Source organism: Anser anser, assembly GCF_964211835.1.
Source record: "Anser anser genome assembly, chromosome: 6".
Classification (NCBI taxonomy): domain Eukaryota; kingdom Metazoa; phylum Chordata; class Aves; order Anseriformes; family Anatidae; genus Anser; species Anser anser.
The window spans coordinates 551,302-573,969 of NC_139726.1; the positions used below are offsets into that span (position 1 = coordinate 551,302).

General features: G+C 43.3%; 2 protein-coding genes across 39 annotated transcripts in view; one reads left to right on the plus strand and one right to left on the minus strand.

Moving 5' to 3' along the window:
• Positions 1-1,515, minus strand: part of PKP4 (plakophilin 4) — a 91,576-nt gene extending 90,061 nt beyond the window's left edge. For 4 of the 26 annotated variants that reach the window (XM_083841657.1, XM_083841678.1, XM_083841674.1 and 1 more), the window contains exon 1: positions 1,415-1,464. The gene's annotated coding sequence lies outside the window, so the exon portion shown is untranslated. Of the gene's footprint in view, positions 1-1,352 lie in introns of all 26 variants that reach the window. The other 22 variants (XM_083841663.1, XM_083841664.1, XM_083841660.1 and 19 more) reach the window with 14 other exon arrangements.
• A 111-nt stretch (positions 1,516-1,626) lies between these two features.
• CCDC148 (coiled-coil domain containing 148) overlaps positions 1,627-22,668 on the plus strand; it is a 68,280-nt gene continuing 47,238 nt past the window's right edge. For 3 of the 13 annotated variants that reach the window (XM_083841693.1, XM_083841699.1, XM_083841704.1), the window contains exons 1-5: positions 1,676-1,749; positions 15,101-16,806; positions 17,030-17,210; positions 17,609-17,686; positions 18,652-18,773. In XM_083841693.1, the coding sequence (XP_083697819.1) occupies positions 17,162-17,210; positions 17,609-17,686; positions 18,652-18,773 (249 nt within the window). In that variant the 5' untranslated portion in view covers positions 1,676-1,749; positions 15,101-16,806; positions 17,030-17,161. The other 10 variants (XM_083841701.1, XM_083841702.1, XM_083841703.1 and 7 more) reach the window with 8 other exon arrangements.

Consider the following 22,668-nt stretch of genomic DNA (forward strand, 5'->3'; position numbering starts at 1 on the left):
AATAATCTACATGAAGCGAAGCAGAATTACATAAAGTTCTTCTTTATGCTTCCTGTTCTGTTAGTATGCAGAGTGTTTCTTCCACTGAGGTTTCCTCCACAATACATGCAGACCTCCTCTACCAAATACCTCACACAGCTTACTAATTACGGTTACTATTATTTTTGCAAAGCGCATGCTAGCATTCATTATCAAAGATAGCTTAAAGGGTGTTCTACATGATATTTTGCTAGCAAATGAAGCTGCTCGGAACAAAGTAATTTATCACTACACTTTCCTTGTTTATATCGTGTGACTGAATTTACCCATTCATTGTACAAGGACCCCGCACTGGTATTGTTAAAGGAAACACCGAGAAGTATGTTGTATCGTACATAACACAACCAGATTCTAACAGGAATTAGAATCATAGAGCATCGTGAGTTGGAACGGACCCACGAGGATCCCAGGTAGCATCGAGGTAGAATTACAGCGAATTTTACCAACGTGTGGCAGAACGCCCTCTGACAGAACTTGCTCCAGGCGCGTTTCATTGCGGATCCGCTGCTGCCGTTACCGGCATTTATCCTTAGCATCTAACCAGGTGGGAGTTACAACAAACGCGTCGCTTTTACACGAAAGGACCGTCGGCCGCTCTACCTACGCCGAAGCGCTGCCAGCAGCCTGCCTCAGCAGCGAGACGGCGCTCTGCAGGCCGCTCGAGCAGCAGGCGAAGCTCCCGCGCTGCCCCCGCCGCGCCGAGCGGCGCGGGCCCGGCCGCGCACCGGGCAGGGCGCCCCGCCCCCCCCCCCGCTCTGACTGACGGGGCAGAGCCGCGCAGCGGGTCCCCGCCGTGCCGCCGCCTCGGCGGGCCCGTGCTGGACCACGGCGCTCCGGCCCGCGGGGAAAACGCCACCGCGCCGCCTCTCCCGAGGGCGATTTACCGAAAGCGCCCCCGGCTAACAACGCGTTACTTTTACGGGCCCGGCCACACCTCGCCCTCCCGACGGCCGCCTCCCGGGGCGGTGACTCACGCCGATCGCCGCGCGCGAGGAGACCGAACCCGGCGGGTACAAAGGTCCGCGGGCCGCCGCGAGGAGCCGCTTCCCGAACCCAGACCCGGCGCTCGAGGCCCGCCCGCTGCGGCCCTCCGGGGCGGACGAGGGCTGCGCATCCAAACCGGGCCGGGGGGGCGCCCGGAGGCGGGGGGGGGGGGAGGCGGAACCCGGGACCGCGGCGGCCGCCGCGGTCCCGGGTTCCGCCTCCCCCCCCCCCCGCCTCCGGGCGCCCCCCGGCCCGGTGCGCGCTCACCTGCCCCGCGCTACCCCCCCCTCCCCGCCGCCCCCGCGGCCTCCCGCCGGTTCCCCGCTCACCGCGCCGAGGGAGGAGGGGGCGGCGGGCGCGGGCGGCCCCGCGCGGCGCGGGCGGGCCCTACCCCGGGGTGCCCATGGCGGCGGCGGAGCGGCGGGGCCGTGCTGCTGCTGGTGGCGCCGGCGTCGCCGCCGCCGCCCGCTCCGCCTGGCCGCGCCCCGCCCCTCGGGCAGCGTCACGCCGCGCCCATTGGCCCCGCGCGGCGCACGGCGGCGTCCCATTGGCTGCCGCCGCGCGCTGAGCCCGCCAGTGGCGGCGGGAGCGGAGGTTGCCGTGGTTACCGATGCCGTGAGGCGGGCGCGGGAGCGAGGGGCGGGCCGGGCCGGGCCGGGAGCTGCCGGCGGGGGCTCGCTGAGGCCCGGGCCGCTGCCGGGCGCGCACCCCCGCGGGCCCGCTCCGGTAAGTGCCCCCGCCCCGAGCGGCCGCAGCCCCCCGCTGCAAAATGGCCTCCGCCGTGCCCGCGGGGAGGAGGCGGCCGGCGGGGCCGGCTGCGGGTGGGCGGGGGGCGCCGCTGAGGGCCGGGAGCGGGGCGGCGGGCGGGGGCTGAGGGGCACGGCCGGGCACCGAGCGCCGGGGGCGGTCCCGGGGCGTTGCGGGGGCCGGAGGCCCCGGGCCGCCTCGCGTAGCGCGGCCCCAACGCCGGCGGGCGGCACGGCGGTGCCGCGGTAACGGCCGGCCCCGAGCGCTGCCGCCCGCTCCCAGCAGCCTGCCCCGCGCGGCGCTCCGTGCCGCCTTGCCTTAACCCCGCCCGGTGCTTGCCCAGCGCCCCGGGGGCTCCGCGTGCTCCCCGGTGGGCGGACGTGGGTTTGGGGCGCGATTCTCGGGCGGCTGCCCTGGTGTCCGGGGCCGGCCTGCTCAGCGCCCGCCCTGCAGAGGTGACAGGGGCCGCGCAGGGCTCCCCCACGAAACCAGCCCTGCCAGCCGGGGCAGCGCGCGTTCGCTGCGGGCTCTTCTGAACCCAGCTCCGTTCTCGGCTGCGGAGGGGGCGGGGTGCGCGCCATTTCGTGCTGCCACGGGGTGTAAGTCCGTGCAGGTGCTGCGTGTGGGGCAGTGCCCGCGGCCCCTCTTCGGGAGGGAGCCGCAGGTAAAAGGCAGGGGGACGGCCGCACGTGGGAAGTCAGGCCGAACTTAGAATTTCCCCTGGTTTCCCGTTTGAAATGTAACCTGCTGTCCCTGGAAACTATGTAGGTGTTTGGTGTAACTCTTAATCCCTGTAATATTGGTTGTCGTTTGTGTGGGCTCGTGCTGCAGGTACTGCTACAGTATGGGCATGTGCCAAAGGGAAAACGCTTGGCATGTGTAAACAGAAGTCTTGATTCCCTGCTGCCCTGAAAAGCGTCGTTATTTGCATTGCGTTAAATGGATATAAAAAGTTACCAAGCCAGAATAGTCGCCTCCTTCTAGGAATGGGGAGCAGGAGTCCCAAGGAATAATAGGCAAAATGTAGTAGAACAAAGAATAACGAGGGTGAAATAAGGCAAGCGCTGAGAGGAAGGGTCAAAGCAGAGGGGTGAGCACGAGAACAGGAAATACAAAATGTGAGGTCAGAAGAAATGGACCTAGAATAAAGGGAGGAGAAAGCACAGAACCTGTGGGAGCAATGACTTACATTAGTTGTAAGGCTGCCTGTACCAGAGGTGTACTGGATTCATTAAATCATCTTCCAATCAGTCTAAACTGGTTTTAACCCATAATTTGGATGTTGCTATGTTGGCCTAGCTTCTGCACGTAACAGCTTGTAGAAAACAAAGAAGCTTACTGGCCTCCCCTGGCAAACTGAGCCATTTCTGAGCATTATTGTGAATACGGAAGGCACAGTTCACTGGCAGGCTATGAAAGGTGGCGTAATGCCATCTCTTGGCCTTTCAGCTTCTGGGTGGCTCCAGGTGGACAGCTGCAACCATCAGCGTTATTCGGAACAGGCCGTTCCACGCGCCCTGCATCCCCGCAGAGCCAGTGCACTGCAAGCTCTCTCCGTGTTTGGGAGTCAGCGGCTAGGGCAAGATGGGAGGGAGCAAGAAATAATGGTAAGAATGAGAAAGTGATCTTGAGCCAGTTTGTTTTGGCATGATAGAAGTATGGAGAATTAAAAAATAATATCTTGAGGTCCTGTCAGATTTGCAAATACATTAAATGACTACCGGTGAAGAACAGCAATTTCATTCTAACTGGTATTAGTCATACAGTCATAGCTTTTCTTATTTGTTTTGGCACCCAGAGCAGCCAGTACATTATCTAACTTGGCTGCTGTGTACCACAGGTCATCAATTCCCACCCATTTATTACTGTCCCAAGCCCAGTAGGGACAAAATGTGTTGTGGAAAGGCAACCTGTTTCATCTTGCCAACACAAAGAGCTGCATAGTGTACTGATTCTTCTGATTTCCTATTCCATTAGCTAATAGTAGGCTTTGTCAAATACTTGTTTAAACTCTTATATCAATTTTGGGATCAACAACAAACAAGTACTGTTTCTCTTTATTCATCTTCTTCAGGATGTGACTTGAAAGTAAGATATCTTTTTCTTTTCATTCTTAGTGTCATCTGGAAGGCACTGATTCCATTATGTTTGCAGATCTTATAAAGAGTCTAATGGCATCTTTTCCTTCTGAATCTTCCTTTTTTTTTTTCTGAGCCTTAAATCTGATCTCTTAAAAGGATTGTACTTGTTTTCCAGCTTTTTAGACATGCCGCTTAGTTAACGGGTATTTGCTGGTTATTTTGCTGCTTATGTGCTTCTTCAGTCTTCCAAGTCGTGAATATGTTTTTCTGCTTCATTTAATCTATCCCGAACTTAATCCAGCTTGGAGGTTTTTTTATTCTGCAGATGTTCAGTCCTTGCAGAAGCACTGTTGTGACAATCTTTAATTTTAGTGATTGTTTCACTGTTTGCAAGATTGCCTAGGTTTTCTCATTTGATGTAACCACACAGGAACTGTGTCTGTGGTTAAAGAGTGGGAACTGTTGACACAGAAGGCTTGCTCCTTACAAATGTGGGATTATAAACATAATATCGCTCACAAAAACAGTGTTGTCTTTGTCCTTTTTTTTTTTTTCTGGAACCTGTTTATCTGTAATCTCTTACAGATGCCGAAATTACAAAGGTTTGGAAGAAAATAACTGGAGGAGAGAGTAATGCTCATGGCAGGCTAACTGAACAAATGAGCAGCTGTTTAGCATTCACAAGGGAAATCATTTAGATGTGTGGGTTTTTCCCCCCATCATTAAAACCTACAATTTGATTTCAAAAGTTACTGCAAGCCATTGTGTTGATGTCACAGCAACTCAGTCAATCATGATACAATTGACTTTGGGTAATTTGTAAACTGTAATTTCATTTGGTTTAAAAAGCAGTAAATGTTCCCATGCTTTTTTGTTATTGAACTGTGGCAGCTAATAGAAGATGTATTTCTGAAGAAGAAGTGGAGTGACATTTTGCTGTTTCAGTGAGAGTTTTTACAAAAATACTGTTTCAGATGGTGGCATATAAAATTATTGCTCTACTGTCAGTAAAGATTTCACCCTTCCTGTTTAAAAATAATTTTTTAAAAACAGGGAAAACTGTTTGGAAGCTACCTGTTTATTTGCATTTCTACCTTTTTTATTTTCTTTCCTCTTTCATGGCTTTGCAGAATCTAGAATCAAATGTTCATACCTGATGCTTCAAAGTGCTCAGCACAATCACCAAGCTGCTGAGTGCACAGCCCCAGACTGCAGTCAGTCTGGCTGCAGTGGAAAGGGACAGTGCTACCCTGTCACGATACCTCTCCAGCTTTCCTTGTGCCAGCAGAGAAGATTGTGCAACTATGCAGTGAGCTAGCATACAAAATTGATCCAGTTTTCCCAGAAACGTCCCCACAACATAGATTTTTTTCTTCAATTTCCTGATCCAGCTCACTGTTCTTGCCTTTAATGCCCGCACTGCGCTATCTGCACGCGGCCATATGCAGAGGGAACGGGGACCTGCCCTTTGGCAGTGATGCGGGATCTTCTGCCCTGGGCACCTCTTTCAGCAAAAGTGAGGTTTGCGGAACGCCAGCTTGCTGGACCACAGTATAAACACAGTTGCCAAGTTGATTCAGGTTTAGGAAAAGTAACCTTTCCTCGGCAAGACGGAAGGCTCCTGTATGAACATAACCGACCCAGCTCGCAGCCCGGCGCTGTGGGTGGTTCTGATGGCACTGCGGGGGAGCAGCGCGCGGCAGTGGGCAGCGGGGAAGAAGTGCCCAGTGAAGGGGAGTCCTCACGTAAGCTTTGCTGCTGAAGCTAGCAACCTGGGGGATCGGGCTTCATCGCACGCGCACCTGGAAGTCGGGGCTGCTCGTGACGGAGCAGCAGCTCAGCCGCAGCCAACAGAAGATGTGGCCAGGGGGTGCAAAGAGAAGCTGGGGGGGGGCCTTGTAAAGGAAATGATTAGCAGCCACTCTGTTCTCTGCGTTTTCATGTCCTGAGCTTGTAAGTAATTTCTGTGGAAACTAGCAACCTATTTAAAAAAACAAACAACAACAACAAAAGGAAAAACAAAAAACCAACAGCTCTGGAGAGCTGAGTTACCAGTGTCTGCCCAAGGACAGGTGAAGGCCTGCGAAGATACTTTGCAGTTCCTGCTGACTGCAACGATTCTCAAGCTGCCCAGGATAGAACTAGGCTGTATTTGTGGCCTGGAAAAAGTGTTGAGAAATTTACCAAACTGTAATCTACTTTGTCAATCTAGGGATGCAGAACTTCAGGCAAACAATGTAGAGATCCTTATGAATAAAGGGGTAGCAAAAGATACATATGCAAAAAGATTTATTTTTATTTATGGACTCTACTTTTCCAAGGGTTGTAGATAAGAACCTTTCTGAAAAACATGTTTGTTTGTTTTTTTGTGTGATATCTGACAACATTATACATTAATATAAAGTGAGGGTGTGCCAAATGCTTCCCTGCACAAAACTCTGCAAAGTTGGCATAGCAGAAATGGCAGAAGCTGCGCAATGTGTTTCCGATCTTTCTGACAAAATAAGCTGCAGTGGCTTCTAAATCACATGGATTATCTGTCCCTCTGTCTTGCTGTCTCTTAGGCTGCAGACAAATCTACTTCTCTGACTTGAGCTATCCTAGTGTCAGGCAAAAATCTGCTAGGCTAGGTAAAGGTAAGGTGATGCCGTCTGTGGTGCCAGCGCTAACTTGCAAGGTCCTGCTTCCTCGCCCTCCTCCCCGCAGTGGCTCTTAGCCCTGTTTGTGTGTCTTCACCTTCAGCTTGGCTTGTGAAGCAGACTGTTAAACATGGAGAGGGCTGCTGCTGAACTGCTTGTGAGTATGACCATAAATGTGTGAATCATCACAGCTGAGAGAACTGTGGTTTCTGTTGGTGTACAAGAAAAAGTATCTCTGCCTAAGGAGGAGTGGGACTTAATCAAACACCATATGTTCTTGCTGTACCCTTATACTCGCTGTGTGAACGAAGCCAGTTGGCTTCTACCTGAAGTCATTTAAGAAATGTTTACACAGATTGGTCTGTCAGCAGAGCTGTGGGGAGGAAGACACCAGCAGTGGGTCTGTGAACTTTTCCGTATTTCTTTTTTTTGAATTAAAAATAGCAGTAACAAAGCTAGCATGAAAAGGGAGTAGGTGGAAATTCTTAAACTTAAAATACTCCACAAAAGGCAAGAGCAAAGACAGGAGCATGTGGCAAAAGGTGAGGACAACTTAAAATCACCTGTTTCATTCCGTAAAACAAAGAATTGGACTCCTGTTTCCTTCCCGATAATTTGGGCTTTAGGTAGTTAATGAAAATAAAACTGTTGTGACTCTGAAAATGGTATCTTTCTAACTGTTCGTTTTGCAGCACTGGAGCCAAAATTGCATCGGTGGTTTACCTGGTGATCAATGGGGCTGTGATTTAATCACAGTACTCCAGATACTTTGGACAGAATTTTTAAATCCAGTCGTCAGTAATTTTTTTCCTGAGTGAACTGATGATTTCTGCATACTTGGTGCTACTTCAGCTGTCTCCTGCTGAACTTCTGCTATTAGTTGGTGTTGATTTATTTTAATATCTGATGGCTTAGTAAATGTGACGGTACTTACAGGACACGCTGTTCTGCTACATTTGGTGTATGCTAGCTCTCTTAGAAATATGGTTTACTGCCTCTCGTGTAACTGTGTGGTATCAAGAGCATATAATGCTGATCCACATTTTACAAAACTCTTATTTTGGTGTGTTTAAGTTACGCATGCAGCTATGTGATCTTCCGGATCCAAACTAGAATGATTGTTCTCTTGCAGAGCAGTCTTTAAGAGAAGATCTAAGTGCATGGGAAGAAGAGTGGCACCAAGACTCTTATATGCAAATAAACAGATTTTTTTTTCTTGCGTAATTTGGAATGACCTGTATGGATAATGTGACTCTGTTTTGAAATATCTTTCAAATGGTGGAAATTGAAAACTTCAGTGTTTTCATACAGGTTCAGTTTGAAGTGCTGTGCCTTGCCTGGCTCTAGGAGCCAACTGTTGGAATGCGTTTTGCTAAGTTACCAAGGTGATTGTGATTAAAAAAAAGTATAAGAAATAAAGTTACGTGTTCTAGTTGCATAAAAGCACAAAGGGTTTATTTTCTTTGTTTTAGCACTTAGAAGGCAGGTTAAACTTTGGACAAGGAACATCATTCCATTAGTGCTCTTAAGCGAAGAAATCCGAAGCAGGAAGGTTACTTTTTCTTTGAAGTTCTCTGTACTGTTTCACATCTTTGTTCATATGACTCAAATGTTTTCTGGCTTAAGACAAAAATAAGACTGTATCAGTTTCATGTGGGTGGCTGAAATGCTTGTTTCCAAAACTGATGGGTCTTAAGAGATAATGAAATCGCAATATTTTGTTTCACTGATTTGTCTCTTTATAGTGCCTCAAATGCTGCTTTGACTTTATTTTTCATTAATAGAAAAAAGGCGTCGGGCAGCGCCAAGACACTGTGTTGTAGTGCTGGGAGCGATGATGACAGTTTTCTATTGCAGTGTCTCTACTTCTGTTGTGCTAAATGAGTAATGCGGATTTACATGTTTCATGTGAAGAATGCCAGAGCTGCAGAGCGGTGAGCTGTTCGCCGCGCCACTGCAAATACCCTACTTTCCAGCGCAGGTAGTGAATGAGCAGACATGCCTTGTGAGTCAGGTCAATCCTGCGGTACCTTTACTGTGCTGTTGTTTCCTGAATAATGGAGAACCGTGTAGGCTACTGTTAGGGATAAACTCGCATCTTCCAATAAATCTTTAAATATGTTAAAGCACATGGTTTAATTTTTAACACCTTTGACGTTATGCGTGGAGGTAATCCACTTTCAATTAAGCTTTGAAACGGACAGGTGTGCTGTCTGCAGCTGGCTGACTTGGTGCACTTGGCCTGTATGTGTTAAACAACAAAACAACATTGCAAAATGCCACCTGGCATGCTTGATTGCGAGCTGCCTGGCAGGCATACATGACTTCATTTCCTACCCTTCCTATGTCCCTTGTCAACTTTTAAAAATTTGACTTCCTCTTACATGATTGTTGTTGTCTCCTTCCCTCCCCCGGATCCCATGAAGCGTTCTTTAAGTTTATTTTATCTTGGATCTATTAAAATAGTCCAAGAAATAAAAGGGAAATAGTGTCGATATTCAAAAAACTGACAAACCAAGTGTTGTTTGTTTTTTTTTTGTCTTACAGTGTCACAGAGCTGCTTGCTTTAAATTTTAGTCAAACTGATCTTTCTTTTCTGCACTTTTTGACTTAATGGGGAAGCGATGAGATTATACCATAGGCAAGTATTAGAAGCGTACACTCCCAGAAGAGACACGGTCCTCTGCGTCAGTTTCATACAGATCCATAATGCTTTCCTTGGGGAAGGATGATTTGAATGATAGTCAAACTCCGTGACTTCTCTAGCGACTGTTTTGACACTGAATGATAAAAGTATTGTCCGGTGTGCTTTTTTTCTGGGGAAGGGATCGACAGCTGCAAGATCTTTAAGATTAAAACGTTGTGAATGGGTGCCGTTTTCAGGTAGTTAGTTCAACTAGCAGAAGAGAATGGGTCTGATTAAAGGATAAAGCTGGTTATTTTTGGTTTTTACTCCATCCTGTACAGTAAGAGTGATTCTCTGCCTCTTTTCCCTAACAGTAATTGGGATCAGAGAGTTCAAATACCTGCATGTTACCGTTCCTCACCTTTGAATGGAAACATGCAGAAGCCGAGCAATGTGGAGGTGTTTTTCTAGAATTTAAGAGATCACCAGACATTTGAAAGAGAGAGCACTGAAATTAAGGGACTTGTGTTTGTTTTTTTTTTCCTGAATTTGTAAGGAAACATCTGTCCTAGTCCATAACCGCAGTTCCCATCGACTCCCGAGGTTTTAAATGAAGTCAGCGGTTTGTTTCTGGGTCTTATTTTTAACTGTGTATGCTAACTGGTAATTGACTTGAAATACTAACACCTGTTGTTGCAAAGTGAAGCAGCCTTCATTCACACAAAATGTGTACCTATTAAAATGTTATTGATTATGCTGTTAAATTGTGTTTTGCGTCAAGTTGATATGGCTTCCTATTATTGACTGGTACATTTAATAACATGACTGATTTAAAACCCGCTTGAAATGTTTTGTTTTAAGTAGCATGTGCAGATCAGGAAATGCCAGCCCCACAATAATTTTGCTTTTCTGTTGATTAGCAGCACTTTAGCCGATAAGAAACATCGACATTCATGGTCTGAATCTGCAAAGACTTCTGTGTGTAAATGGCATGTTGAATCGAGGTGGTGAAGTCTCGGCTTCTTTAAAGTCAATGGTTAAATTCTCTGGGAGTATTCATGCTTGTGGAATTGGGACCTTAGCTGAGTATGAATCATCACGAATAGCAGCATGTGCAGGCTTTGCTTGCTCCAGAAGTGCTGACTAACATTTGTGGAGTTTAATTTCTATTTAAATGAAAGAGAGCAGGATCTTGTCTTAATGCTTGCTATTCCCATATTTTAAAATATGCTTAAGTCATGTACTTTAGGTACAAGCGAGTATTTGCATTACGATAAGAATGTGCTTAAGTTGTTCAGTTGAATTGGAGGCATAATCTCTCTCTTAGAGGACATATTCATATTCTCTTAGAGAGTTCTGAATTGTAGTGAAATACTAAATTATCAACCAGAACAGAAACGGAGCATTGGTAAACCCTGTGCTTTATGCTGTTACTAAAAGCTTTAGTCATGGCTGGTTGTAGACATGGCTGATTTGGCAGGCTTGGGGAACAGTTTTCTGTGTACTGATGGCTTCTTTTCAATGTCTCTTTCATCTTTTGTACTTTTTGTTTCTAAGATGCATCAAGGCTTCCAGCCTAGAGGCTGTATTGAAGTTAGAACAAAGCCTGGAAGCAGGGCATCTGAATTCAAGCTTAGATGAACTTTTATAGCATTGAAGAGGTTTTTAGATGTATCTGCATTAAAGCAGAAATAAATGTAACTTGCACTGCTTTTATCATTTTCCTTGGTATATTTTCTAGTTACTGAAGATTAAATACAGGTTTAAACAGATCCTGCCCTTTCTGAAATAATTTTAATATATTCACTTCCAGTGTTTTAGTGGTCATAACATTGTATTTGTGATATCAGAAAATAATTTCTGTTGAAAGTCTGAGATCAAATACAACTGTATGACATCATTACAGAAGAGAGGAATAGATAAGTTGCAAGGGAATAAGCTCTTATTTAATCAAACAGTAAAATTACAGAAAAATCGCCAGCATTATGATTTTTTTTGTTTACTTTTTTTTTTTGCATAACTTCTGTTCCCTCAGACATACATTCCTTGTTTCTTCCCAAAGGAATGGAAGCCAATGCGAGTATGTGAAGTTTTGTTAAACAGAAACATCTCAGTAGAGAGAAGAGATATTGGCAATTGGTCTAAGGGATACATAAAACCGGAGGGGTAGCTATGCTGCTGCTAGGGTTACTAGTGTCCGTTGTTAGTTTTCAAAAAGGGCATAGTTCCTTTTCTTAGGAGAAGCTTGTCATCCGTGAGACACGTTGAGAACATAATCTGACCCGGCTGATGCTCATGACTCCTGGCCAGTCCTTTCGCTTGCACCTCGACAGGGCGTAGCTCCACGTGCGCTTAGGGCACCTCTCTGCTGTGCAGGAGGCAGAGCCCTGGCACAGCTGCCCCGGGGGGACGTGTAATCTCCCTTCCTGGAGATCTCTAAAAGCCACCTGGATGTGGTCCCAAGCACCCTGCTCTGGGTGCCCCTGCTTGTGCCTGGCCAGGTGGGCCCAGAGGTCCCTGCCGACGTCAGCCGTGGGTGATCCAGGCGGTGCTCGGGCACCTCAGCTGCTCTGCTTTCAGCCTGTCCTTGCGTGATCTTGAAAACAAATCTGCACTTGAACTTCATTGCATCTAAGGTATTTGGAGGCAAGCTTGCCCTTGACTGGAGGCTTTGGAGCACGTTGCAGATTACAGGCCGAGCAGAGGAAGGTGTTGGCTTGTGCCGACTGCTAGCTTGGGGTCGAGCTCGCGCCCGTCTGTGGTGCAGGAGCGCGGCGCCCTGGGCTGGCCAGCTCCGCGGGCGCCAGTGATGCGGTCGCCGGACAGTGCCGCACAGCCACCCGGCCGTGTTCCCGGCAGGACACCGTTACGTGACACCTGCTTTCTGTGAAAGCATTCACAGTTTTGTAGGTACCCCTCAGGATCGGTTTGCTAGCACAGCATGCCTTACCTGTTTGGGTCAAAGCCTTATGGGCACTGCAGACCAAGTCAGTGCCTCCTAGTGCTGCTGCCCCCGGGGTACTTCTGGAGTTCTTCTTGTTCTGATTCATCACCAACCCAGGGCAGAGCTGAGAAAGGCGACCCAGATGGACTTTTTTTTTTCTCTTTCGAATTTGAGTTATTGGATGAAGTGTTTTGCATTAAATACTCACAATATATTTCATTTTACTGTAGGGTATTTGGTGTGAGCAGTAGGCAGTACTCCAAAACATTCAGAGAAAACATTATCCCTTAATGTGTGTGGATATGTGGGAATCCTTATGGCTCGGTGCTTAGGAGGCGCTTCAGAAAAGGCATTAGAAATCTAAGTTTCCTTCCTTCTTTCTGCCTTTTTATCCCTCACCACTGGGATGCAATGTTTAAAGGAAGGGAAACTTCTTTTCTCGTTTGTGAGTGGTACCCAAATTTCCTTGTAGCTCTGTTCTGAACAACAGCTAAGTGGTAAGGTGTCAACCTTATTGAATCTTTTCTTAATTTTTCTGGTCACAGATAGTAAATAGATTAACCAAGTTCCTGGATAGCGTTCTTGATCCAAGCTGCATTTTATGTATGTTAATAATCCGGTTGATGAAAAAGCCCACAGAGACAAACCTATTCCCAAAATGAAAATGCATTCTGAGTATTCAAGCAAGAAAGCTTGCAGGAAAGTGAAGTTACTCTTGTTTAAAGAAGTACTAATTATTGAGTAACTCTACTTTAGAAAACAAGCATGTGAATTAGTTATTTTGTCATAATCTGTGAAGGTGAAGATTTTTAAGTCACTGAATTCTTACTGAAATTGAGACTTTTACTCTTTAAATTCTTTAGATTGCCTCTTTTTTCATATACCTATTTTTCAGACAAAATATAAGGAATACTTTTACTCATTAGCTCTAACTCATTATTTCTGTTCAAGCAGCTGCAAACCTCTAAAATTAATCACTTTCACCATGAAATGTAAAGTATGGGTAATCTGTGATGTTTATCAGTGCAAAAGTTGAACTGAAACTTATAGGAGGCTTGCAGGGTAGAGGTGGATGGAGCAAGCACCCTGAGAATTAACCCACAGATATGAAATACATTTGTTATCTTTAAACCTACAAATAATTCAGTGTTGGTAAAGCTGTTATTATGATGAAAATATACCAAGCCTTACTCTGAATTGATTTCCGTTCCCTTTTAAACACAGAGTCTAACTAGACAAAATACTAACAGATCTCAGAATTTCATGAAGACGTTCTGGTAGAGGAAACTACTCTTTTAAGGTTAAAAAATTAAAAAAAAAAAAAAAAAAAAACTGATTGTCACCTCAAGTGCAAAGGGAGAAGCGTGCTTAACAGCAATGTCAGATGTGCTGAAACACAAAATCCAGTAGCACTTGTTAAAAAGCAAAATGTCCCCTCGAATACTTGCATTGCTTTTGTGAACTAGAGTGGGAATGCAGGGGAAGTAGGAAATGTTTCTGCTACATGTGATTGTCCATGGCTTATGCTTGTAAGAATGAAAAATGGAAGTAGATTTTGTTCTCTGGAATTGCTGAATCACAGTTCTTTTCACTTGGCTGTGGCGATGGAGATCAGCAGGGATTTCCTCGGACTACTGATGCGACACGACACCGACACTGCATGCTGTAAGAATGCTGCCTGATAGCAGCTTGCCCATATCAATAGAAAGTAGCATCAGTAATACTGATGATTGCAGACAGTAAAACTGCTGACCGAGGCTTAAATGCTCTTTATAAGGACTAACCTTGTGAAAAGAGCCAAGTAAGGGAATCCCTTGGGGTCGGTTGTTTGTTTGGTACCGCTGTACTTGTATATAGCACTGAGTTCCCTCTCTAACTTAAGCATTGGATGCCGAGGACTGCAAGAGCTAGCAGGCAAAGAAAAGCTGTCTTGCTTTGTTACAAATCTTTGTTACAAATCTTTCATTTTGATGTTGTAAGGAACTTCGATGTCTTAGTCTATAGTTAAAACTATCCCCTGCTGTGTTTCCCTTTGTAGATACATTTTGCTGCTTTCAATTTGAGGGATTCTGGCAACTTGGCCAAAGCTGCTGCTGTGACTGGGCTGTTACAAATCTAAAAAGTCAGAACGGTTCCACAAAGCACCTGCAGACAATCTGTTTCAGGTCTAATGCAGATTTATTTCTGTTTGCAGAATCTCTGAATATGGTATCCTTGCTGATACCTCTGCTTAAGGAAATCGACACTGCCATGTCAATATTAGCCACAGCATGCCAAATCTCTGAAGAGAACTTGCTGTTCTTTTAAACGTTGCCGTTGTTTTGAACAGCTTGCCATTGTTTCAAAATCATGCTGCTGATCTGTGGAGGTCAAGTGGCTCTGCCCGACCATGGTCATACTCCTACAGAATCCTTGCGTTGGTACTCACTACTCACCCTTGTTTTCTTGGTTTTATGCAAATGTAGTGTCCATCTGATGGTATTAGAAGAGACATGGGACAGTTATTCCTCGCTGTTATGCCAGTATCAATATACGTAGGGTTATAGTAATATCAAGGCACTGTTGAGTATTAGTATCCTCATGAATGAGGCTAGGAACTGTGATGACCTATGATCTTGCTGAGAGAGAAGCATATGAAAGTCTGTCTTAGACTGGTCAATCAAAGCAGGAGTACCAGGTTTAAAATAAAGAATTTCAGTATATCTTGATGCTTTTCCTTTTTTTCTAAAGTCAGGTATGTGGTTAATTTCTTCTTCAAAGGAACAGTAAAATTAAGCAAAGAAAAACTGTTTTTGTTTCGTGATTGACACTGAAAGCCTTAAAAAGATGAGTAAAAAAACTTCAGGTTTTCTTATACATCTTGTAACTATTGAGCTCTTATTATTGTTTTAAGTTTTCCTGTTCAGCTTTAGCAGCCATAAATTCAGTGGAAGATTGTGTGTCACATAACTGCTGGAGTTTACAGAAAATGCTGAGTATTACAGAATTTCACAATAAATTATGCCAGGGTTTCACTTTTTTTTTTTTTTTTTTAAATTAGGTCCCCCTGTTCCATCTTAAAAATTACAAAACTTCGTGAAGATGATGATGATGTCTACTTGCTCCTCCTCTCAGGAAGAAAATATTGGAGGCTGGAAATCTAAGGAATTATGTTTAATTTAGTACTTCCATTGTCATAATATACAGATTTGTAAACAACCGCAATGGAAATGATTTTCTTGAAAAGCCTTTTTGAATTGATCTGCCTATAGCTTAAAGATCTGTGTGTTAGTGGTTGAGCATTTCTTGTTCCAGTTATATTTCTTCCAAGAATTAAAGATGAACCTGTGCATAGTTGGCCTTTGTAAGGAGCAGCAGAACAATATATTTGTTTAGAGAGTAAGGAAGCAACATTTAAACTGTCTTTGGCATCTTGAAACCAGAAGGTGCAACTCCCATGTTACTGTGTTCTTTATATCTTTACCTTGAGGATTTACAGACAGCGCAAATGTGATTTTTTTAAAAATCAATTCCAACGTATGTACATATGCAGAAGCATATACGCAGATAGAGAATTATATGTAGATAAGTTGGTGTAGAGATAAAAAATTATCATGACAAATAGGCCAACAAAGTTGCTTCTGCTATGGAGAACTACCTCGTTTGTCTGGATGAATTTGGCAGTGTTACATTGTTACAAGTTAAAACCAAATAATTGCTTTAAGGAGGGAAAATCAGATCAAAAAAACGCATGTGCCAACTCATTTTATTTGCTTTCTTTTTTCATTGAGGAGTGTGTAGACTTTGGGGTAGGACTGTAAATTTATTTGCAGTTGACTACTGATTGTAAAGGACACATTAATCTTTCAAAAGGGGAGCAAACTCCCAAATGTATTTTCATATTTACTTACTTTTAACTGTCTTTAATTCCAGCCTCTGTGATCAGATGACTTTGCGTGTAGCTTCTGACCAGCTGATACCATCGCTTTCTTTCAGAACAAATTTAAAAAGGTTCCGTTGTTGTTGATGAATGGTCACTCTTGGGTGAAGACAGGTGGCATTAGACTGATGATTTTGGTTTAGTGCAAGGGATAGTGTTCAATAACATTGAAGAATTTGAATCAAGAAGCATTGAGAAATGTCACACTTCATCAGTGAGTTCATTATTTTCTACTTGGAGTGGTCAGTGAATATTGAATGTACAGAACCTGGCGGTCATGATTTTTCTTTGCTTTTTAACTTGCATTGTTAACTAAACATGTACAGATCAAACATCAAACACTGGCTTTGAGCCACTGGAATGACAGACTGTTTCAGCTACACTTTACCATTTTCTTGCAGTAATAATGGAACTTCCTTCAAAGAAACTTGTCCATCTAGATCAGATTTCTACACTTTAGCTGTTTTTGACGATCCTGCAATGCAGAATGCTGTCAGGAGGAAATACAGCTCGCAGGAACATACGATACTATCTTTGGTTGCAGTCTTGCAGTTTGGCTTGACTGAAACCAATTGCTTTTTGTCAGTCGTTCTCTTTCAGTTGCTTCTGCTGCTGTTCTTCCCCTTTTTCGTGATGCATTGGGCCATCCTTGGGATTTGTATGGATAAGCAGGTTCAACTCATTAGAACAGCAGAAAAATAACTCCACAAAACACAAATGAACAGAGTTTGCACGTCAGCTATTTGCCATGTTGCTACTTGCTGTGGGACTAGACAAATGCCAAAGCTGTGCCTAAGTGGATGGAGCTCTGTGCCTAGGAAACGTGGGTAAGGTCGGGCTGGGAATGAGAGAGGGCCTGCGGGGGGACCGGTCAAACGCGACTCCCCTTCTGGCGTTCCTCCGCTGTTGGCGCAGTTCTGTGGAAACACCTTGTGGCCACCTATTGTGTGCATGTATTCTTTGTAAGACCTGTGATGGTGCTCTTGTGTGTCTAAGTGAAAGTATGTTTTTCAGACATTAAGGTTGTTTTGTTTTTTAACTTCGTTGTAGATCTTATTACACCTTAAATGTCAGGTTTATCCCAAGATGCTGTGGATACGTGATACACGCTGCCTGTCATGGCTGCTCGTGAGGAATTAAGCCCTTGTTGAAGAAACAGCTGGCTTGGGTTGCCAAGTGCTAATGGAGAGACTTTTAAAGGGAGTATACAGGGATCCACATATAAACCAAAGTATGTAACTATAACAAGAGAGATCTCTTCAGGCTTAACTTCTAAAAATCAAAGAACAGCTAAAAAAACTTACCTTACATTTGGGCGAATATGATAGTTACATTGTGAATAGCACAAGGGAAATTGACCTCCTATGTGACAGCATTGCAGATTCATCAAAGAAATAATAATTCGTTTTCCTTTTATCAGCTGCTAAACAATGTAAGAGATTTTTTTTTAGTACAAAAAAGTGAAATCTTCCTTAAAATGAAAGGTGAACTTATAGAATTTCCGTCCAGTCACATTTTCAGCAAGATATCTTCTCTCCTCAGCAAAACTATGCATATTCATTGTATATGTATGTTTAGATTGCATTCACAGTGTTGGTATTCTCAAAATATCTGTTTGCTTCTCAACAGATATAAAAAAAATAAAAACTAAAATGTGTGAACTGGACCATGGAACATTGTTTACACCTCAAAGGATTAGTGATGTAGGTATGTATGTGATCGTGTTCAAATGTAATTATTTTGGATTGCTAGAATAAAACTATTTCTGAAATATTTTGTGCAATTAATTGTTGCATATGGAAGCTGCAGTAGTATTTTGATGTTTAACACAAAAAATCTTTCCATAATTAAACATCAACTTTAGGATCATTTTGTCAAGCTTTCTGCAGGTATGTGGCAAATGAGAATCCTTAGGAGAGACTTGAAGGAGGATCATGAGATAGCTTTGCAGGACTTACCTTAGCATTTTATATGGGATCCTTCTGCAAAACCATTTATTAGACATACTGCTTCCAGACACTACATGCTTACTAGTGAATGGAGAAAGAACAAAAAACAAAAACAAACAAACAAAAAAAAACTAATATCTAATGGCAAGTTTCACTGTTAAAGGTACCTAAAAAGAGATGGAAAGAAAAGTCTCATTCTTTGTCCCCATAAGCATCCTAGCTTACATGATATATTACTGGGGATATGTATGCTTACAGTGCTTGGGCAAATGTTCAAGTATTTTTGTTGACCAATATAATTGTATCTTAGGCTTTAGCCAATTTTTGTTACAGAATATAGTGAAAAGATATTTTGAAATCATATCTACCTAAGCTTATTTTTTATTAATATGGATTTATGTGTATGTGTACACCCAAAAATATATACATACAAGATATATAATATTTATTTATATCTTTAAAATAAAAGACACATCAAACACATTACCTGTAATATAAATGTAAAGTTTGCATTGAATTAATCTTGCATGAAGAGACCTTGATGACTTCTACTAGCTTAAGTTTGTTTCAAATTCTTATTCAGCAACTCAAATCCTTGTTATGGAAACAGTTAATGTTTTTATTATACTGTTTCTAAATTCTATGCATAATGCTTTCATTTTATGGCTCATACTTAAAGTATTTCTTGAATTTGACATGACTGTAAATGTTTGTGATAACTAGAAAATCTGGTGACTTCTATGAAAAATGGCCTATGCATCCAGAAGTATAAACCCACTGACTACAAACATCTGTATGAACTTGCTGCAACAGAAAAAATGGCATCAGCAAAAATTCAATTAAAGGTACTTTTTTTTTATTTCTAATAGCAATTTTTTTTTTAAGTACAATGATCACATTTTTTCACTGCCCTCAAAGAATCTGACAATGAATAGGAATAACAAATTGTTTTAACAGTGTTCCCGATGGGCAAAAGATGCAAGTTTATAACACCATTACTATGACTTGGAAACGTCAATGTTGAATTATGAAATTTCTTGGAATCAGGGATGCAAAATACATGGAATCTGCTTCCCAAAAAGACAGGAGACATTTATATTTGAGTGCTTAGAGGAAATTCATCCAGACTCATTAGATAACCAGCTCAAAATAGTGGGGATAATGAAGAACTTATGGGAATGAAGGGGGATTGCTCTGGAAAGAAATTAAACCAAAAATATAGACATGAAGTGAAGATTTCCAAAAGTCAAACTGAAGTAGAGCTTGAGAAGGAAATAAAGAATTTTATAGCCACATAATGTAAATTTAGAGCTGGACAGAAAGGTGTAAATAGCTGCAGTATGTTCCAAATAGTAAATAAGAGGTAGTTTTAATTTAATTAACTTAATTTAATACTAATAAAGTTCAATGAAAGCTTTACCGCTGCTTTTGTTAGGAATGATGTTTTATAATGTGTTGACAAAGCAGGGTGACAAGCAGAACTGAAGACAAAATTCTGTGCTGTCAAACTGGAGAGAAGACTAAGTACCAAATCCAGTATCCAGAGTAAGCGCCAAAGACTAAGCACTCATCCAGTGATGTAATTTCACATGCTAATTTTTTTTGTAAGTCTGATCTCAGAGACATTTAATAAATCCATCAGTGATGGATAATAAAACCACAGTGGGTGATACCATACAAGTTGAAAATAGCAAGGTGGTTTGGTGTATTAAGAATGGGGTTACAGGGAAGGAAACATTTTTGACAATGATAGACCCAAAGTCTTCAGTTATGTACAAGTTAATTAGAATAAAATGTGAAGAAAAGAATTTGTAAAACCGAGTAAGTAAATTAAAAATGCAGCCAGTTTTTAAATATGGGGGAGGACAGGATGAACACTGGTAATTCTCCAGACAGCCTCATTACAATCTTTACATTAGGCATATACCAAACAGGTTATGACGGAGTTCTACCTTTGTAGAAGAAGGACCAAATAATAGAGAAAATGTGAAGACTAAATTAGAAAGGTTAAGATATAGCTAACTCTTGAATACTGCATATGACCTTCATCATTATAGTACCTAAAAAAACAAAACAAAACAAAAAAAAAAAGTTGAATAATACAGGAAATAATACCCTCATAAGGAAACCTAAAGGAGTCTATCTTCAAGTATTTTAAGAGAAAGCATTGATCAAACTTGCTTACGTTAATATATGTCTATGTAACAGGTAGATGGAATGTGACAACTTGATACCAGAACTGTCAGCAGATAAACCTCTCACACGTGAATCAGTTGCAATTTCTTGAGCTTTAAACTACCTTTGGGAAAGTGAATGCAAAAATGCAGACTGCTGTTTTATGTCTGCATATTTCTTGTTTGTTGTATTCCCTGCTAAAAAAAAATAATAATAAAAATTATAGGGAGAATATATTCATATATTCTTACCCTTTTTTCTTCAAAATTTTCCCCATTCTTATTTTAACATCATACTAAAATCAGTAATGTACGCCACAGCTTTGAAAAGAGACTTTATAAAAGTGACATTCTATTCTTCCAAAGCTTTATAGGTTTTATACTGACACAATGATACTGTGACAAAGTACGTTTTCAAGGAAGATTTTTACTTTAATCAGATAGGATGTTAGTCTGCTGATCAAGGCGTCACTTCTTTGGGTCACATTTCAAAGCAGAATTACTGTATGAGACCCCCTCACTCTGTCATGTCGGCTCCCAGTTGCCTGGGAATGCTTTTATCGGGGTGGTAGTTTAGCCGGGCCGTTGATGCAGCCAGCGAAGCTGGATTTGGGCTGGTTTATTAGCTTAGGTTCAGCGTACAAACACAGCTCGTTTACCTCAGAAGTGCATGTTTGACAAACGGTTTAGCTTTCATGTGCCATGACAATGAAACTGTTGGGTCCTGGTGGGCCTCGGTGCGGTGTGGAGCCATTCCGAGGTCTTTGTGGTGCGCGCCTGGAGCGGAGCCGATCTCAGCAGCTGTGGCCTGCGGCTGGCCCCCGCTGCGTGGCTGCGCTGCGCTTCCAGTAAGCTTGCCCAGCTGCCGCGTGCCGGCACGCAACCGGCAGTCTGGGTGTTGTGAGCTCTGAGATCTCGTGGTGGTGGGGAGCTCGTACAGCGTCTTTGACAAATATCAGACCTCCACGCATAGAACCGGTCCTAAACAGAAGCTAGAAAGTCCTGTTAACTTGAGGGAGCTGTTCAGAGATTTGTGCTTGAGTGTCCTTCTGTCTTGCTTGCCAGTGTCTCCTCTATGAATGTGTATTACCTGGCTTGTCAGTGTCACTTATGTAAAAGATTGGAGAGTTGGTGGATTCCTTTTTTATTTTTGTTTTTTAATTTTGTGCCATTCTGAGGGAGGGCTTCTGATTGCTTCCATTACCTACAATTCAACAGGGGAAACATGGGATATTTTTGTGAACAAGCTCATTAAATAGCAAACCCAAAGGTATGGGAAGACTGTAGCTCATCCAAGCGCTCCTCCAGCTGTTCACTAAATGGTTTGTTCCTTTGAAACTAATTTTTCATCATTTGTCTTTTGGTATTTCACCTTTTTTCAAGTGTTTTCCAACTGAGTAAGTAATAAAATACGTGTGCTGAAAGCTCCACAGAGAATAAAATGTGTTCCCACCTGTTTGTTTTTGTTGGTGGTGCTGATTCAGGTAATCCAAGTTCTGAAGTGCTGGGTTACCTCTCCGTGGATGTGGAACCACATAAGCAAATGACAAATCAATTGTTGTCCGCTTAAGGAAGAAAAGTACTTGTGGAAGAGAGCTGTACGGGAATGCTTCACAGCTCCCTTCTTTGGGAAGCCTGCTGGTGTCTCCCACCCAGCAGGCAGAGGGAGCGGAGATGTGGCCTTTCAGGGGTTTTGCAGTCCTTGTTCTTGTGCGTGTGAAGGCAGAGGGGGCAGTGTGTGGCTTTGTCCAGCTTTCACTATGCAGGAACATTGACTAAGCATTTTTAAGAGTGAATTAGTTCCACCTGAGACAAATGAAAAATTAGCAGTTATGTCTCATAATGGTGTTTCTTTCCTGGGCTAGATGTGGAGTGAGATCTTTATTCCTTACTCCTTGTTATGAACTGGGACAAGAGTTTCCAATTTTTTTTCCTTGCTCACTACCGTTCTGCAGTAGAAAGTTATAGCATAAAGGAAGGTTTGGGGAGGAGGAATTAAAAAATAATAAAAATAACAATAGGTGGTAAATTATGGGGGCCTCTGGAAACAGAGGGGGGTTTTGCAACTAGAAGTAGTTGGCTGGGGAGGGATGGGGTCAGGTGGTAAAGAGGAAGGCTGTGGCTGGGCAGCAAGAAAAGTAGCAGGAGAGGAGCAAATGTTTGCTGAGCTGAAATCATGCTTTGTCCTGATTAGTCACTGAGAGGCAGGAAACAGTCATGATGGCAGGAGGATAAAATAAAACTGGCCTAGCTCAGGGGCTTCTGGCAGCCACAGCAGCCACAGACTTCTTTTCCTTCTTCCTTCATTGTTGATTGGCCAGAATCATCTGGCTGCTATTCCATCAGCCTTTATGGCTTTTCTTCTAGTTTAAGAGGTAACTCCATCTATCTTTGTCTTCCTATTATTAACTGAAGTTGGAAACAATGTCTTTGTGAAGCCATCAGACAATTTCAGAGTATCTTTAAATGGATAGATTTTGGGAAAGCACCCTGTTTTCAGTAATCAATTTTTGAAATTCTTTTTCTTGAAAGAAACATTTTTACTCTTTCATCTTCCCACCTGTAA